The sequence below is a fragment of the Copidosoma floridanum genome, unplaced genomic scaffold (assembly GCF_036245765.1).
Source record: "Copidosoma floridanum isolate Cflo_tuat_1 unplaced genomic scaffold, Cflo_Japanese_pri ptg000017l, whole genome shotgun sequence".
Lineage (NCBI taxonomy): Eukaryota > Metazoa > Arthropoda > Insecta > Hymenoptera > Encyrtidae > Copidosoma > Copidosoma floridanum.
Window position 1 is genome coordinate 1,310,099 of NW_028321894.1, and position 17,931 is coordinate 1,328,029.

General features: G+C 43.3%; 2 protein-coding genes across 4 annotated transcripts in view; one reads left to right on the plus strand and one right to left on the minus strand.

The window, feature by feature from the left end:
• LOC106644454 (protein unc-79 homolog) overlaps nt 1-17,931 on the minus strand; it is a 742,398-nt gene that overhangs the window by 381,370 nt on the left and 343,097 nt on the right. The gene's annotated exons all lie outside the window — the stretch shown is intronic.
• Nucleotides 4,208-11,919, plus strand: LOC149374614 (uncharacterized). Of its 3 annotated transcripts, none has more exons than XM_089592464.1 (2): nt 4,208-4,774; nt 11,790-11,919. In XM_089592464.1, the coding sequence occupies exons 1-2, from the start codon at nt 4,534-4,536 to the stop codon at nt 11,795-11,797; spliced, it is 249 nt and encodes an 82-aa protein (XP_089448590.1). In that variant the 5' UTR covers nt 4,208-4,533; the 3' UTR covers nt 11,798-11,919. The 3 variants fall into 3 exon arrangements, 2 of the variants coding, with proteins under 2 accessions (XP_089448590.1, XP_089448589.1); XM_089592463.1 differs by lacking the exon at nt 11,790-11,919 and adding an exon at nt 5,404-5,654; XR_016293062.1 differs by lacking the exon at nt 4,208-4,774 and adding an exon at nt 7,918-7,973.

The window sequence follows — 17,931 nt, forward strand, 5'->3', positions numbered from 1 at the left end:
CGTTTGTCTCCAAATTTTTAGAAATGTTTGATGCACTGTAAACGATTGCGTCTACTGAACCTCAATAACAGTAAATTCTTAAATTTTTTTTTTATATCTTAAATAATTAGAACGGTTATATTTTATCATGATGTAAGAATGAATAAAGAATTGTTGTGTTAGCCATCCCCCATATAATTATGGATTTAAATGTATTTCGTTTGTCTGTAAGACTGTTATTTTATGTTTTATGTTAAACGTATTACTTATTGCATTGTTAACTTCTGATCGAATATTATTTATTTTTTGAGAATTATAATTTTTAATTTTTTGGAAGATTTTTTTATAAATAATAATCATTTATTAAAGTATTTGATTTATTATCAAACTCGTATCTTGGAAATATGGTATTGTCAAGCAATTAGTTCCAATCTCTTTTGTTATCTACACTTTTCTGACTATTATGACGGATTCTTTTCTGTTTTCCGAATGATTTTTGTAAGCTATTATCAATAAAATTTTTTGTTAAAGTATAACGTGAACATCAAATATAGCTAAGAAGCTTTTGATTTCAATACTTATTTCATTCGTACCATTTTTTGACATTATGTTAGTATAATCATCACTATTTCTCACATTTTGATAATAGTCGTATCCTACTGTAAATTCATAATATTTTTTCCATTCATTTACAACATTATTGATCACGAAAGAGCGGGCTGTCATTTAAAAATTTTCGTCATTATACAGAAAATAAGAGAAAGCTGTAAATAAACAATTTCCATCCCTTTTTATTCTTACATTTACATTATTTATTATTAAAAATTTCAAAAATATGCAGGTTGATTGTGTTTGAAATTTTGATAATAGGAGTAAACGCACCATCTACCGTACACCCGTACATTCACTTTATTTTGTTACCATGATTGTAAGCCAGTTTGATACTAAATATTGACTCAGTAAATTTCAAATTGTTATTTAGGATCTCAAGAGAGCACCAAAATTTTTTTGAGGTGTTAGAGATTGTAAATATGATTTTATAATAAAAATATGAAATAGAAGTCATGTTCCTATTTACATACCGCTGTTCTCATCAACGGACCCCATCTACCGTACGCGTTCCTATTACCGGACCCCATTCACCGTTTGACGACAGATTTGACTATAACCTTACATTTTTGTTTACAACTGCATATCGATCTCAGTGCCTGCTACATAAATCACGATGAAAATGTCAAAAGCAGAGAAAGATGAAAAATCGAAAATTAAGGAAAAAATGCCAAGTCAATTATGTAATTCAATAAGATAGCAGACAGAAAAATCAAAAAAGAAAAACAATTACAGAAAGAGAAACAAAGATTAGAAAAAGAAAATAAAAAATTACGAAAGCAAGAAGAGAAGTTAAAAGCCATTGTAAACAGAAAAGTCTGTTGAGGAAGATTTAATGGACGAGACAGAAGCTATTGATATACAAAAGCAGATTGAAGAACTTCAAGAGAAACAATTAAAACTAAACCAAAAAGGAAACAAAGATCCATCATGAGTAATTTTTGTAATGCAAGTTATTTTTGAATAATTTTTGCCAAGTGATGTTTTATTTAGTATTAATAGATTTAATTGTCGTTAAGCTAAAACTAATCTAAGTTTAATTACTGCTTTTTTATATAAAATAACTTATTTGCATTTATTAAAAAAAAATTTGTACATTGAAAAGATTTCTGTGTCATATCATGAGATATAATTGCTTTTTCATATTTTAATTAGACTGACAAGAATCAGCATAAAAGCTGAAGACTATAATAGTAATCAATTTACGATGTTATGAATATTCAAGAATAACTTGCATTACAAAAATTACTCATGATGGATCTTTGTTTCTTTTTTGGTTGAGTTTTAATTGTTTCTCTTGAAGTTCTCCAATCTGCTTTTGTAAATCAATAGCTTCTGTCTCGTCCATTAAATTTTCCTCAACACACTTTTTTCTGTTTACAATGGCTTTTAACTTCTCTTCTTGCTTTCGTAATTTTTTATTTTCTTTTTCTAATCTTTGTTTCTCTCTCTGTTATTGTTTTTCTTTTTTGATTTTTCTGTCTGCTATCTTTTTGAATTGAATAATTGACTTGCCGTTTTTTCCTTAATTTTTGATTTTCCATCTTTCTCTGCTTTTGACATTTTTATCGTGATTCATGTAGCAGGCACTGAGATCAATATGCAGTTGTAAACAAAAATGTGAGGTTATAGTCAAATCCATCGTCAAACGGTGAATGGGGTCTGGTAATAGGAACGCTTACGGTAGATGGGGTCCGGTTATGAGAACGGCGGTACGGAAATAGGAACATGACTTCTATTTCATATTTTTATTATTAAATCATTTTAACAAGCTCTAACACCTCAAAAAAATTTCGGTGCTCTTTTGAGATCCTAAATAACAATTTAAAATTAACTGAGTCAATATTTAGTATCAAACTGTCTTACAATCATAGTAACAAAATAAAGTGAATTTACGGGTGTACGGTAAATGGTGCGTTTACCCCTACTAAATTTATACGATCAATTATTCCAATTTATAGTGTGGGATACTGTGAAAAAATCATTTCCATGTCTGTCATTGAATCTAAAAATAAAGATTTTTTTCCAACCACTTATGAATTGATTGAATAAAGAATGCATTACAGTAATAAAAGCAATATAAAGTATATTTTATATAAAATTAAAATAATGTATAATGTAGGAGAGATAAATCTTGTCTAAAACTGACTAATTACCTGTAGTAGTATAAGTTCGAGTGTCTTACATCCTGCCATAGTATAATATCTAAATTACAAATACGTAGTAGTTATGAATGCTAAGATCTTATATTTATCATACAAATATTACTGGCTTTACCACCAGAGATAACAAACAGTCATGAAGTCCGTAATTAGGGAAGAAGATAAAAAGGGAAATCATTAAATGTCTTATTAAATTGGTTATTCTCCATTCAGTTTTACAAGATTTCGATGATTTACGTAAGTTGTGGTCATAGAAACCGTCGTATTTGTCATCAGCACCTTGAAAAACATAAAAATAATGATTTTTAGCTCGATCCACGGTAGACGGTGTGAAGACGTACATCCTAAAAATCTTTTCTATTATTTAGCTCGATGAGTCCTGATTAGACATTAAAAATAGGTGACAGCTGATCCCAAGTCAAGATGCTCAGTTAGCCAAGGTAGGGCCCAGAGTGTCTTTGTAATAAGGCGCAGACTTAGGCACGAGCTTGAATTTTGATCACAGTGTGCTCGTACACCGTGGCTGTTGGCGTTCAAAGTATTTTGATTTGTGACAGCACATCAATGCGTGCCGTTATAGTCTAATGCTTTGTGTATGTACAGTTCAACGTATCATTGACTTGTGAGAACCCAACTGTGCTCTTACAGTACAATCTTTAAGCTTGAGAAGACAATGCTCTCAGTGTTTTTTTCCGTGTATTACAAGCCAAGTTGTGCCAGTCATCTAGGTCGTGGATTGGCATATGGGATACCGTGGTTTGAATTCAGGCCAGTGCAGATTTTTTTAAGCAAGTACCTCTGTGATTTTTCACATGTGCTGTTTCACCTCGCAATGCTCCTCGTGAAGAGATGGGCAGCCTTATCATAGCAAAATCGTCTATTTCCCTCTACTCCCTTCTGTTATTGAAGGCCTCCCACGTCCCCCTTTTTTTTTCTTTCCCGAGTGCTAAGTGCCCTAAGTATGCTCTTATCAGGAGCCGGACGTATAGCAGTATAATATAGAATACAAAAAATTATATACCAAACATCTATGCTATTACAAACTTTTAGTTTGAAGTACAATGTCATCGCAAGCATAGCATGTTCTTCTCTAATATTTATTACAAAAAAGGACAATAAAGTTCAGTTAAATTAGGTAGTTACTTCCCTACCTCTAGTAGATCTTTAGATGTTTTAACATTAATTTTATTTTAATGTATTAAGCCATAGTAAAAAAATCAAAATTTCGTTACCTAACCTAGTGGGTACTATTTTATCCTCCAAATATTTCCAGAGAGATTTTTTTCTATAAAATTCTACATTACACTACCATTTAAAACGTATATGGTTTGTAATGTTAAAACTATTTAAAATAAAAATTTTTCTCTTACACAGACCTTTTAATTGAACGCTTTTGTCTTTCTTCCGTAAATATTGAAAAGTTAACTGTATGGAAATACTTGTTTAATATTGAAATTTGTATTACATAGAGACGCTCCTTATTCATATATATATATAAGTAACCGAATACAACAGCGCCAACGCGCTGTTGCACCTAACTACTGAGTCCGAACTGGCCTGCGCGCCAGTTGCGTTGCATCAGCCACGATATACACTCGTGTCTACTGTACTAAGATTTTCTTCCGAATAAATCTTCTTTGTAAAACTCTGTCTCCGTTTTCTCGCGCACCCAACTGCTGCTCAAATAACTTCGACAGGTTATGGGCCCAGGCTAGCTTCCACTGCGCGTTCTGGGTGTGCAGGTTCTCGTTTTTTTTCTCCTTCTTCTACTACCGACAGAGGCATGAACCCCGAGAAGAGTCAACAGGAGAAGAAGCTGGATGGAGTTCGCGAGCAGGAGCTTGTCGTCGACGAGGACGGTAAAGGAGGGAGGCAGGTCGAATCAGATGCATCCGGAGGTGAATCGGATGTTCTCCGCACGAGCGTCTCTCCGCAACCTAGCCGGGGCTCCGGGTCGCCACCGCAAGACGGCGAGAGCCGGCTTTCCGTTAACGATCGGATTTCTCCGTCTCAACAGACACAAGGTAGGTCTTTTGTTGTGCGCAAGCAGCCTCGTGCTCTTAGTGCGTTAACGCAGGTGCGCAAAGTAGGCGACCTTCAACCGTGGGTTTTTCGACTTCCCTCAAGTCATGATTCCGGATTTGCGTTTTCTTTATTGTTGTGCTCGCGTACACATCTACAGGGCAGTGTTTATATTCAAGTAGTCGGAATTGAAGTTTTTTTTGAAAATCATAAAGCCCAGATTAATAATTGAAGCGCATATCTTCTCTCTTTCTCTCTCGTCGTCAGTCTTTGTGTTGCATGAGACATTGAGGTGACATTGGGCGGCCACGTGGTCGATTCGTGGAATCGAGGAGAGGATGCGGGCGCGGGAGGGGTGACGACTTCTCTCGACGCGGGCGCGCGCATGTACGGTTGTTGTACATCGACATGTGTATGCGCGTCCGTTCGGTGCTAGGCGGAGCGGGTGTGCGTGGCTCGAGCGTTTACGCACGCTAGCTAGCGGCTGTTGCCTCGTTGCCGCGCACTGCTCGCCATCTTGCTTGCCGACCGTCTCTCTCTCTCTACAAGCTAGTCATGGCGCGCGCGCGCGCGTGTTAATGCGGCACGTGTGTGTGCTATATAAATGTCCTCTCTCTCCTTAACATTACAGATTACGATGCTCTGAGAGCATTTATGACCTATGCAGATGAAAATCTGGGTATCATCTCAGCGCACAGAGACGAGGTAGTCAGGATGACTGAAGACAAGGGATACATTGTACTCACGACCGAGACCGGCGCAGTATACCGTTTGGGTATGTATAAGGATGCGCGTATCTCGAAGAGTACTTTGTAACGATCGATCGAATCCAAATGTATTTCATTTCTTGATTTTAATTTTGACTTCCGATTCATGATGATTATGTAAGTTAAATTTGGTCCGAAATTAACTTTTGCATGCTGATTTAAATATATCTCACAGACTCTTTGATCCTGTGTATGTATATATATATATGTATATATATGCATATATGTCTTGATTAAAGAGATCGTACAGGGAAAATCGATACTCTAGTACTGCTGTGCGTGCATGAGATCCATTTCTCTCTCTGCTCTGTCCTGGGGCCTTGTGTTCGGTCGGTTGGGGCGGAGTGTTCTCTGTTGGGTACGGGCTAATCCGAGTAAATTTCCTTTAAAGGAGAAAAGTCTGGCATGGACAGGGAACAGTACAATTTGATCTCAGGCATTATCGGAGCTGCAAAAGGAAAAATTCCGCTTGATTTTTCTAAAGTCGCCGGATCGGCTTCGCTGCTAGATGAAGCTCAGATCTCTCCCGGGAAAACTGATTTACGGATGAGTACCTCAAACAGACTCCTGAATAATACAGAGAATGTCGGACCCAGAGTAGAGACAATGTCGCTTAGTCAGAGGCTGATGGGCAATAAGCCCCGCATTATTAGCACTCAGACCATCACAGCAGACATCAAAGCTTCATCTACACCGATAAGACCCGATCCTAAACTCCGGCCTTTAAATGTACTTACAGAGTCACCGAGTGCACAGACTTCCTTGGAGTCCAAGATCGACGATCTTCTTAAGGCCATTCAGCTACAACAGTTCGAAAATCAACGAATCCAGGAAATCACAGAAAAGATTGCCGGAATGAACCGTGAAACTATTGCTAATATTGAAAAGCTGAATCGTAAGAGCCAAAATCGATTCTTGGAGTTTCTCACGAAGCTTGAAGAGAAAATCGAAACAATGGACAACGCAATATACGACAATGATTGTCGCCACCATGACTTCCTTGAGCAAATCACTGGCACTCATGAAACTTTGGAAGATCTGCTCCAGGATATACGTTTTGAAATGACAAGTGAACGATTGGATTTGACTCGACAGGCAAATCGCCCACAAGTAAAACAGAATACTGACTTATTAATTAAAAATAGTCCGATTACTGCCTTGAATTCGAAAACCGATTTACCAAATAAAAACGGACCGAGTAAAACTACAATTAATAAAACCAATTCATCGTACACAAATCCGAATGATGCTTTAAACTCCAAAACTAATTCTGTCTTGATAAACAATGTTTCCAATCCGAGTCCCTCGACACCTTTCGGAGAAAAACCACCTGATGAGAATGTTCGTAAAATTATTCAGGAAGAGGTGCTTAAGTTAAATAGGAGCGCCGCAACACACACCACCGAGGGACGGGATAACAGTGGAGTAAAACGCGATTACAAACTGAATTTAAAAACGAGATTCGATCATTTTGAGAACTATTTTCGATCCGAACTTCGTGCAAAACATCTGATTTACGTCATAGATTCTTCTTTTAAACCATCTTCTGAACACGATGAAGAAACGAAAGCGGAACATAAGTTTTTAGTTCGCGACATTATGATAAATCGAATTGACGAAAACTACCACAATAAAACTCTGCACATCGAGGATCCGATCGAACTTCTGAATAAATTGCGCGAGATTAAGAAGTGTGAAGCGAACCTTACTTCAGCACAGATTAGACGTAAATTAAATAATATTCGGTATAATCCAAAAGCAGAGTCGGCTTCGCAATTTTGGGATAAGTTTGAGGATCTTGTTCGCTCGTATAATACTCTGCTTCCTGGAAGAAGCCTGAATGAGGACGAAAAACGCGACATGTTCTTTGAGGCTATAGTTCCTGCTGAGCCAAATCTGCGTCAAGCCGATTTTATTGAGCGGGGGCATAGCAACGACGGCACCGGTTTTTCATACGACAGGCTGAAATCGTATTTACTCGAACAGGAAGCTTATCGTGCCGGAACGTCGGAAGGTCAGGCTGCGGGCGCCCATCATGCTGCGCGTACCGGCCCCTTTGACCTCTCACAGGTCAGATGCCACGGCTGCCGCCGTCTCGGCCACCTGAAGCCTGACTGCCCCACGCCAGGAGTGATAAATTGCATCAACTGCAACCAAAATGGTCACATTGCTGCAAATTGTCCAAGGCGTCCGCGTGGCGACCAGAAAAAGGGTTCGGACTGTGGCCCAAATAGGTATGGTAATTCAAAAACGCATGATAACTCCCGGAGTAATAATAGTAATAAGAGAAAAACGGAAAATACTAACAAATCGGATGATTCTAAGAAGCGCAAAACTGAAGATAACAAAAATCGAGGATCATCTGACTATAAAGAAAATAAAAGAGGATCTTCTAATAAGAACTCGAACCGAGACAAAAATAAGAAAAAGTCAGGTAAGACACTTCCTGATTATAGCACTGCTCTCTCCGTCCCTGTTCTAAACTCGTCTGACCGTGTTCTGAATACAGAGATTAAAAATTCTAAATTGAGATTTATTGCTGATTCAGGTGCTACTCAACACTTGACAAACTCTTCGATTCACTTTAGAACCTTCGAGAAAAAGAATGTTGGGCTGATTAAATGTGCAAATAGTGACTCGAGGGCGGACTTGGAGACGGAGGGAGTAGGCAATATACGCGGACTTAATCGAAATAATATAATCGAATTAGACGGAGTAATCTGCTCAAAAGACTTAGTCAGTAACCTTCTCTCTCTAAGAAAATTCGTGGACTCCGGTTTGTCCATTTATCTTGACAATAAACGAATAGATATTTTTGATTCGAGGTCAAATGAGTCATTTATCACAGGCGTTTATAAGTGCCCATATTGGCTGATAGATTTTAACATCAAAAACAATACTGATTTTATGAATAAACAAATCCTGACATGTCTGGCTGAAGACGTAACAGAACCCCGATACATGACTCGTAGGGCCGTCACTCAGATGAAAAATAACTTAGAAAATAGAAATAGCGAAGAAGACAAAGAAATTTCGGAGACAATTCAGATAGAGTGTTCGAACGACAGAGTAAGTAATTCCGAAACTGATGTAAAAGAGATTGAACGGACTGATAAAACTAATCTGAATAATGAAATAGAAATCAGAAACTTTGAATCCACAGTGTGTGATCGAAAAATCAGTGAGATAGATGAACAAACTATAGACATTTCTGAGGAACTGGTAAAAGTGAATAAAACACCCGGACATAGCATTGAGATTTTTAAGAAAAATGGCTATGCACTGCTTTGGCATGCGCGCCTTGGACACGCTTCAATACAGTATCTTAAAGCTTTTCAAAAACGTTTTCCGGAAAATCAGAAGTTACAAGAAGCCAAATTTGATGATGAGATTCTTGATTGCGAGGTTTGCAAGATATCTAAAATCACTAAGTTGCCCTTTAACTCAGTCAGGACTCGGGCTACAAAACAGTTACAAATCATACACTCAGACACAATGGGACCCATCAGCCCCTCTTCTTACCCGAAGAGATACAGATTTATATCTGTATTTATTGACGATTTCTCGAGATTGGCTATGGCTTATCCCATGACTGCAAAAAGTGATACCGGACTCTGTCTGAAAAACTTTGTTAAGTCTGCACGGAATATCCTGGGTTTCGATGCGAAGGTATGCTACCTGCGTTCGGACCAAGGAACTGAGTTTACTGGAGGATACACTCGAGAAGTTTTGGATAGATTGGGAACCGAATTACAACTGGCCAGTCCGGATACACCTGAACACAACGGAGGAGCAAAAAGATTCAATCGGACTGTACAGGAAAAGACGAGGTCCCTCATGTTTGACTCTGGCCTACCAGAAAATACATGGGACCTTGCCCTCGGAGCAGCCGTCTACGGGTACAATCGGACTCCACATCGTTCAAATAATATGATTTCTCCGCTGGAAAAATTCGCTCCAGAATACAGCTTTGACGTTGAACAGATTAAACGCTTTGGGTGCCTTGCTTATATGAAAATCCAGAGGAACACAGGCCCCAAGTTTGGCAGCGTTGGACTAAGAGGCGTTCTTGTTGGTTACACAAGAACTGGCTACATCTTGCTGAGACCCGAGAACGGGAAATATTATGAAACTCGAGACGTTCGTTTCAACGAAAAATTTGTATATGGTGACGTCTTCCGCAAGGAAAGTATCCTACATTGGGAAAACGTGAGCCAACCCATAGACAAATCCAGGTGGTTTAAGGAGTTTGATGCCGGAGTGAAATCTGTAGAACAAAATCAGCAACCGAAAATCAAGGAAACGGAGGGAGCAAAGCGAAAGAGAGGACGACCGAGAAAGATTAAAACAACAGAAATCCCAGAAATACTTATAACAGATTCCAGTTTTGCCGAACTCCAACTTGATTCTGAAATAAAACAGAGTATTAAATTCAATCTGAATTCTGATTTTATGGATTCCGAGGACCAGATTATTCAAGCCCTGATGATACAACTGAATCAAAATTTCAATGAAAGTCAAGAGACCACTGACATTAACTCACAGAATGACGAGACTTATCATGCCTTGTTGGCTCAGATAAATCAAGATCCAGCATCCTACAAAGAAGCCATAAATTCTGCTGAAAGCAAACTCTGGAAAGAGGCCATTAATGATGAGCTAGATTCCATGAAAAGAAACCATGTGTGGGAAGTGGTAAAGCGACCCTCTAAATCTTCAAATCAGAGTAAACCTAACATAATAGACTCAAAATGGGTCTTAAAACGGAAACAAAATCAAAACGGACAGATTAAAAATAAAGCTCGACTAGTTATTAGAGGCTTTAAAGACAGCAACAAATACGATCTTCGAGAGACGTATGCTCCCGTATCAAGGTTGCCTCTGGTACGAGCTGTGCTTGCAATGATTAATAAACATGACCTTGAGACTTGCCAGCTAGATGTCAAGACTGCTTTTCTCAACGGGACCATTGACGAAGAAATTTACATGGAGATCCCAGAAGGAGTTGATTGCTCACCGGATGACAGAGTAAATAAAGTCTGCAAACTGCGACGATCGCTGTACGGCCTCAAAATCAGTCCAAAACGATGGAATGAGCGATTCACCGAAGTGGTGCTCAAGATTGGACTGACTGCTCATCTCTCAGAGCCGTGTTTGTTTACGTGGAGACAGAGGAAGCATTTTCTTGTTTTGCTGCTTTACGTGGATGACATGATTTTGGCCAGCAACGAGTCGTCAAAACTCAAAGAGGTAAAGACTAAATTACAATCAGAATTCGAAATGAGCGACCTTGGAGAGGTTTGGCACTTCCTAGGGATAACTATCAAGAGAAATCGGATTGAAAAGGTTATGATTCTCATGCAGCCAGACTACACGGATAAAATTATAAACAGATTCGGATTCGGTTCTGCACACATTCAACGATCTCCAATGATCACGAGCCAAGTTACTATACGACAGCGCAAAGCTCGAGAAGAATTTGGAAATCAGGATGATTTAGCTAAAACACAAACAAAACTGAATGTGCCCTATCGTGAAGCTGTTGGTAGCTTGCTCTACCTCGCCAACACTACACGTCCAGACATCACGTATGCTGTGAATGTGCTCAGTCGACACCAAGTAAATCCTACGGAAGATGACTGGAACATGGTCAAGAGAGTATTCAGATACTTGGCTGGCACAAGAAATCATGGACTGATTTACAGAAGTGAGTCGGACGGATTGGAGGCATATTCAGACGCCAGCTTTGCCGACTGTAAACACTCTATCACTACAAGTGGTTACGTCATTAGGTTGTTTGGAGACTCAATTGCCTGGAAGACACATAAGCAGAGCTACGTAGCACTCTCGACCTGTCAGGCTGAGTACGTGTCCATGAGCGAAGCTTGTCAGGAACTTGTAGCACTGCACAACTCGCTGGCTCTGATTCTGAATGAGTCACTGACTCCGATGAAACTATTATGTGACAACCAAGCAGCTATCTCTGCGGCTAAGACTGGTGGGAGCGGAAGGCTTCGACACATGACGGAAGTCAGAGAACACTATGTGAGAGAATGCCTGAATCAATCTCTTATCGAAATCTCGTGGATCAGTACTAAGCAACAGATTGCGGATATTTTCACGAAACCTCTGTCTTTCGAACATCACCATAGATTAACTGACTTACTGCTGAATAGAACTTAGATTATTGCTGAACCAATTGAATTTGCAACTGTACTAATGTATTTGTTTATTTTCTTTGTTTGTACAGGCAAGTAGATGATCCAGACTCTCTCAGCTAAAGCAGAAAAGAAGCTCAGATCACAAGATTCAAGCCCTAGATTAAGATTTGTGTTTACACGTTAATGTGATTCCTTGTTTTATTATTGATTCTGGTCATTGATGCCGTTTTTTTTTTTTTTTTTTACTTGACGTTGATTGTGAACTATTATTTTGATTAGTAAAACAAAACTGATTTAATGATTATGAAATAAGATTTTGCATAACTCCGAGTTTAACATTTTGAGTTAATTTTTCCTGATTTAATTATAAAGTTAAGTAGTTGATTAAACTTGTAAAGATATTGATTGATATTTTATTTAATCTGGCGGACGTCTCTATGGGAGGGAGTATTGAAATTTGTATTACATAGAGACGCTCCTTATTCATATATATATATAAGTAACCGAATACAACAGCGCCAACGCGCTGTTGCACCTAACTACTGAGTCCAAACTGGCCTGCGCGCCAGTTGCGTTGCATCAGCCACGATATACACTCGTGTCTACTGTACTAAGATTTTCTTCCGAATAAATCTTCTTTGTAAAACTCTGTCTCCGTTTTCTCGCGCACCCAACTGCTGCTCAAATAACTTCGACATTTAAAAAAAAAAATAAGAATGTTTTTTATAAAATACTGTTACAATTAGCGTACACGGTTAAAATATTGGTAAAATATTTTAACAAGAGATCATAACATTTTCATCTATACATCATCATGAAAAATTTTTTACATTTGAAATTTGTGCCAAGCAACTTCATAGTCTTGCTCACACTTTTATAATACTCATTTGTTATCCTGGTCATTATTTAATACACTTTTCGTTTACTATTCAGGTCATTCAGATTTTAGAAAACTGGTTGTAGAAAAGGTAAGTTTTATAAACGTAGAAAATGTGTTAGATGGTGCAGGAAATTCCAGGTTTTTCTACATCGTAATAGACACTGATGACAGCTTACGTTGTTGACAGTTTCTTACAATTCTACCGTAGAATACTTAAAATTACATGCTTGAGCATTAGTCAACACAGCAATAATAGTAGACAATGACTCAATAGTCAAAAATGCAAGAGAGCAATAAAAACTAATGCTTCTCCCACTCTTCACTCTGCAATTTTCTTATTTTATAAGAGTGACAGAGGCCGAGCCAAGTTAGCCTTAAGTCGGTGCTACAACCTGGCCAGGCTTGAATGTGAGTTTAAGCGTATTTTAAAATGCGGGTGCTCGAGGTTTTTTATTACACGGCGTAATGACTTACTATTCAGCCCTGGCCAGAGTTAACATACATCTACTGTATAAGTTAATTTTTGTAATATCAAGTGGTCGGGCAGAGTTACTCTCAGTCTGTAAAAATTTTCGGTGGGCTCTGCACGTACAAACTTTGATATTTTGCTAATTCGACTCCCGTGTCATGTTAGACTGATATTTTGGAGGTGGTTAACAACTTTCTTTGAGGCAATCCGAATCTACAGCTCTTTTCTGCAGACTTGTGATCGCGGCCTGACATAAGAATGCGCTGCAAACAGTACCTTTTACGTGACCATATTCTTACGCTACTGATGGTCGTATTTTAAAAATAAAATTATGTACACAATAACGTTTTTATAAGTTATTGTTTGGAAGTTTTTATTCATCGTAGATGGCAATGTGTTACATATAACTAATGATGATGTACATAAATGTGTGAAAACGTAAAAATAACCATGTCAAAAAGGAAATCTTTTCAAATTTCTTGCAAAGTTTTGTTTTATTATATATATATATATATATATATATATATATATATATATACTTTGTAACATCGGTGTATCCACATTAATTTTTTTTTTCCATGCTTTAAAACTTTCCGTGCCAATTTTAGAACACTAAACGCAGGGATCAATGTGCATCTAAAAAAAGGTAAATCACCTACAAGATTGCTCGTAGCTAAGGTACCATTGTTGGGATCAGCTGAGCGTGTCCCGGCGCTCGAGGAAGTTGAAGGCGAGGGAAGGCGCTTAATGATGCTCACTCACGTGTATGGTATAAATGGCGCTTTATTAGCATACAAATAATAACAGGTGAAATGGTACGGCGAAGTGTCGAGAGCTGTGACGGCAGCGGAGGCTGCGAGCGTGAGCGTGCGCGAATGCGGCTCATGCGAGGGTCGAGCTCGGACTGGGCTCGCGCCACACTAGGTAGCTGCTTGGTGGCTAGAGAAGGCGGCGGCAGTGCCGCTCGGCGTGGACAGCGCGAAGACCTCGCGTGGCTTCAGCTGCTGCTTGCGTCGACCGCCTGTGTGTGCCTTAACGATGGTCGAAGGCGCCACAACCACTCCCTCCCCAGAGAGGTTCGTGGGTAACGGGCCAAATGATACCTGCTTCTTAGGGGGGGCGTCTTTGGGGGCTGTCCCAGGAGTCGCCGCGGGGGGCTTTGGTGTCGGCGAGAAGTCCGCAGGAGGCGCGTTGGGAGGGTTGGTCGGCTGGCTCCCTAAGGAGGAAGAGTCAGTGGCCTCGACGTAGGCCGGCTTTAGGGCGTCCGTGGAGACCGTGCGATGAGAGCCGTTGACATAAATGACGTAGGTCTCGTCATCGACCCGGCGAATGACCCGGTGAGGGCCAGTGTACGGAGGCTGGAGGGGCTTGCGGATGGCGTCAACCCTCTTAAAAACGTGGGAGCACGTCCGCAAGTCCTTGAAGAAGAACGGGGTGTTCTTAGCTGCGTGTCTCGAAGCCGGTGCAGCCTTGATGGACTGAGCGAGTCGGCGGAGACCTTCTACGAAGGTGGCAGGGCTTGCGACGGGCTGGTTGTCCGTAGCGAAGAAGTCCCCGGGCACTCTGAGCGTAGTGCCGTAGAGCATCTCGGCCGGAGAGGCTTGCAGGTCCTCCTTGTAGGCGGTTCGGAGCCCCAGAAGGACCAACGGTAGTCGGTCAGGCCATGGGGTCCCGGGGTCGCACATGAGGGCGGCCTTAATGGTGCGGTGGGTCCGTTCCACCATGCCGTTGGACTGAGGGTGGTATGGCGTGGTGTGCACCCTTTTGGCGCCGAGGAGCTTTGTGAGCTCCGAGAACAGGGCGGACTCGAACTGGGCGCCCTGGTCCGTTGTTATCGTGAGTGGCGTGCCGTAGAGGCTAACCCACCTGTCGACGAGAGCCTTGGCGATGGTTTATGCCTGTTGGTCGGGCAGGGGAATGGCTTCTGGCCATCGGGTGAACCGGTCGATGATGGTCAGGCAGTAGGTATAACCCTGACACGGAGGCAGCTTGATGATCTCGATGTGGAGATGCTGGAAGCGCTCCTCGGGGACCTCAAAGGAGCCTAGGGCGGACCTGTTGTGCCGGTGGATCTTGGACCGCTGGCAGGGCTCGCATGTGCGCGCCCAACGGCTAACTTCCTTACGCATGCCTGGCCAGACATACTTGGAAGCGACAAGACGGGTCGTGGCCTTTACGCTCGGGTGAGCGAGACCATGGAGAAGCTCGAATGCTGTGCGTCGAAGAGCCCGTGGGAGATAAGACCGGACGACTCCCATGGACGTGTCGCAGAGGACGGAGCAGTCGTCGATCGAGAGGGTCTGCAGGTTGAGACTCGAGGTAGAAGAGACATGTTCGGCTTCCTGGTCCTCGGCCTGAGCTTCGGCGATGATCTTCGCGCTGAGTTGGGCAGGCATGGAGATGGTGGCGACGCGTGAGAGAGCGTCGGCCACCACGTTATCGTCGCCCTTCACGTGGACTAGACTCGTGTTATACTGGAGTATGTAATCCAGCTGACGGGCTTGCCTGGGCGAGGCCTTGTCTGAGCGCTGCGCCGCTGCGAAGACTAAGGGCTTATGGTCGATGCAGATCGTAAAGAACCTGCCTTCGAGGATTCGCTGCAGGTTTTTCAGGGCTGCGTAGATGGCTAGAAGCTCTCGATCGTAGGTGCTGTAGCATTTCTCGGTGTTGTCGAGCTTTCTAGAAAAGAAAGCAAGGAGAGCCCATGTGCCCTTGGAGTCCTGCTGCTCGAGGACTGCTCCGATTGCCGTGTCGGAAGCGTCCGTGCGAAGGACCAGCGGAGCGTCGGGTCGCAGGAACGTCGTTGTCGTGGCATCAGCGATGGCTTGCTTACTGCGAGCAAACGCAGCTTCTGCATCCAGCGTCCAGGTCAACTCAACCTTCTTTTTCCTGGGAGGCAGGCTCTGGAGAAGGTCGTTGAGTGTTCTAAGATGTTGGCTGCCCCAGGGACAAGGCGGCGGTAATAGTTGAAGAGTCCCATGTACCGACGCAGCTCGGTGGAGGTCTGCGGGCGCGGAAACTCTTTGATGGCCTCGACCTTGAGTGGCGGAGGTTTGAAGCCATGGCTGCATACCGTCCAGCCGAGATAGGTGACCTCGGTCTGCCCCAAGACACACTTGTCTGGGTTGATGCGGAGCCCAGCGGAGCGCAGGGACTCGAAGAGGCGACGGAGGTGCACCAGGTGTGACTCGTTGTCCTCGCAGGCGACGATGATATCGTCTAGGTAGGCCCTAGCAAAGGGCAGGTCCCGGAGAAGATGGTCCATCGTCCTCTGGAGAGACTGGGCGGCGTTGCGTTGACCAAGAGAAGAACGAGTGAACTCGAAGAGTCCAAAGGGAGTCGTCACTGCGGTCTTCGGGATGTCTTCTTCGGCGATGGGGATCTGGTAAAAGGCTTTTTTTAAGTCAATTACCGAGAATACCGATCCCTGCAGCTCCTGGAGAAGGTCCTCGACGATCGGGAGTGGGTAGCGGTCGGGCGTCGTGCAGCTGTTCAGTCGCCTGTAATCGCCGGTGACGCGCCAGGAACCGTCGGGCTTTGGAACCAGGTGGATCGGGCTTGCCCACTGGCTGGAAGAGGGCCGGATGATGCCCTGGGCCATGAGACTCGTCCTTGGCGGCGTCGAGACGAGGGCCGATGAGTCTCCGAGGGCGCTCGAAGACCGGGGGGCCATTCGTGTGAATGCGGTGAAGCACTGGGAGATCGGGCAGGTCTGCTGCCGATCCGTCAACCAGCGTTAGGTCGTTGAACTCCCGCACGAGGTCTTGGTAGCGTTAATAGAGGAGTCCTGTCGGAATCTCGACCTGCTGGACGACGGAGACGCTGTGGCCGGTTGTGAGGGCCGCAAAACCCTTGTTGGAAAGCCCGGTCGTGGCGTCGAGGAGCTGCTTTCCTTTGAGGTCGATCAGCAGGCTGAAGTGCGTGAGGAAGTCCGCTCCCAGAATGGCCGTCTGGACGTCGGCGACGATGAAGGACCAGACGAAGGTTCGGCGCAGGCCTAGGTTGACCTCGGCACGGTGTATGCCATACGTGGAGATCGTCGAGGCGTTAGCAGCGGTGAGCGTAAGAGAGTCGCGAGCTGGTGGCTTCTTGAACAGGGAAGCTGGGAGCAGAGAAACGACTGATCCGGAGTCGACGAGAAACCTTATTGTTGAAGTTTTGTCGGACACATGGAGGCGATTTTCTGCAGGGGGAGTAGCGCCGACTTCCGCCGCCTGATACGAAGACGGCACAACTCGTTTCCCTGGTTCGACGGGGTGAAGTTGCAGGGTGGCCTGCAGTTGCGAGCGTTGTTCCCCAGGGTGCGATGGTACCAGCACCACGGGTCGTTGGGGTCTCGGTTTGGCGTGTTTGACCTGCTTCGGGGGCCGCCTTGCGACTGCGTGGTTGAACGGCCACGTTGCTGGCCTTCCGGTTGTCGCTTAGCGATGTTGAGGAGCTGCGCGATGGACTGACGCAGCGACGCCATCTCCTTGGCCAGGGACTCCACGGTCGGCGCAGAAGACTAACCAGCCGTCTGAAGCTTGGTCGCTTGAGGGTGAACCGCGGCGACGTGCGGGTAGTCCTGGATCAGCTCGTCGGCCAGAGACGCCAGCTCCTCCAGCGGGGTTGATTTGACGACCCGGAGGGAGCGTGCCACGGACGGCGGCAGGAGGTCGAACCACCGGATCCTGATGGCATCGTCGGTGACCGTGGTGCCCGCGAGAGCTTTCATGCGACGCAGGAGCTGTGACGGCTTCTGGTCGCCTAGCTCGAGCTGCGTGAGCAGCTTGCGGAGACGCTGATCGGCCGTGTCTGTCATGCGCTTCAGAATTTTAACCTTAAGGAAATCGTACTTGCCTTTAGCTGGGGGTGCCATGAGGACGTCGGCGATTTCCTGCAC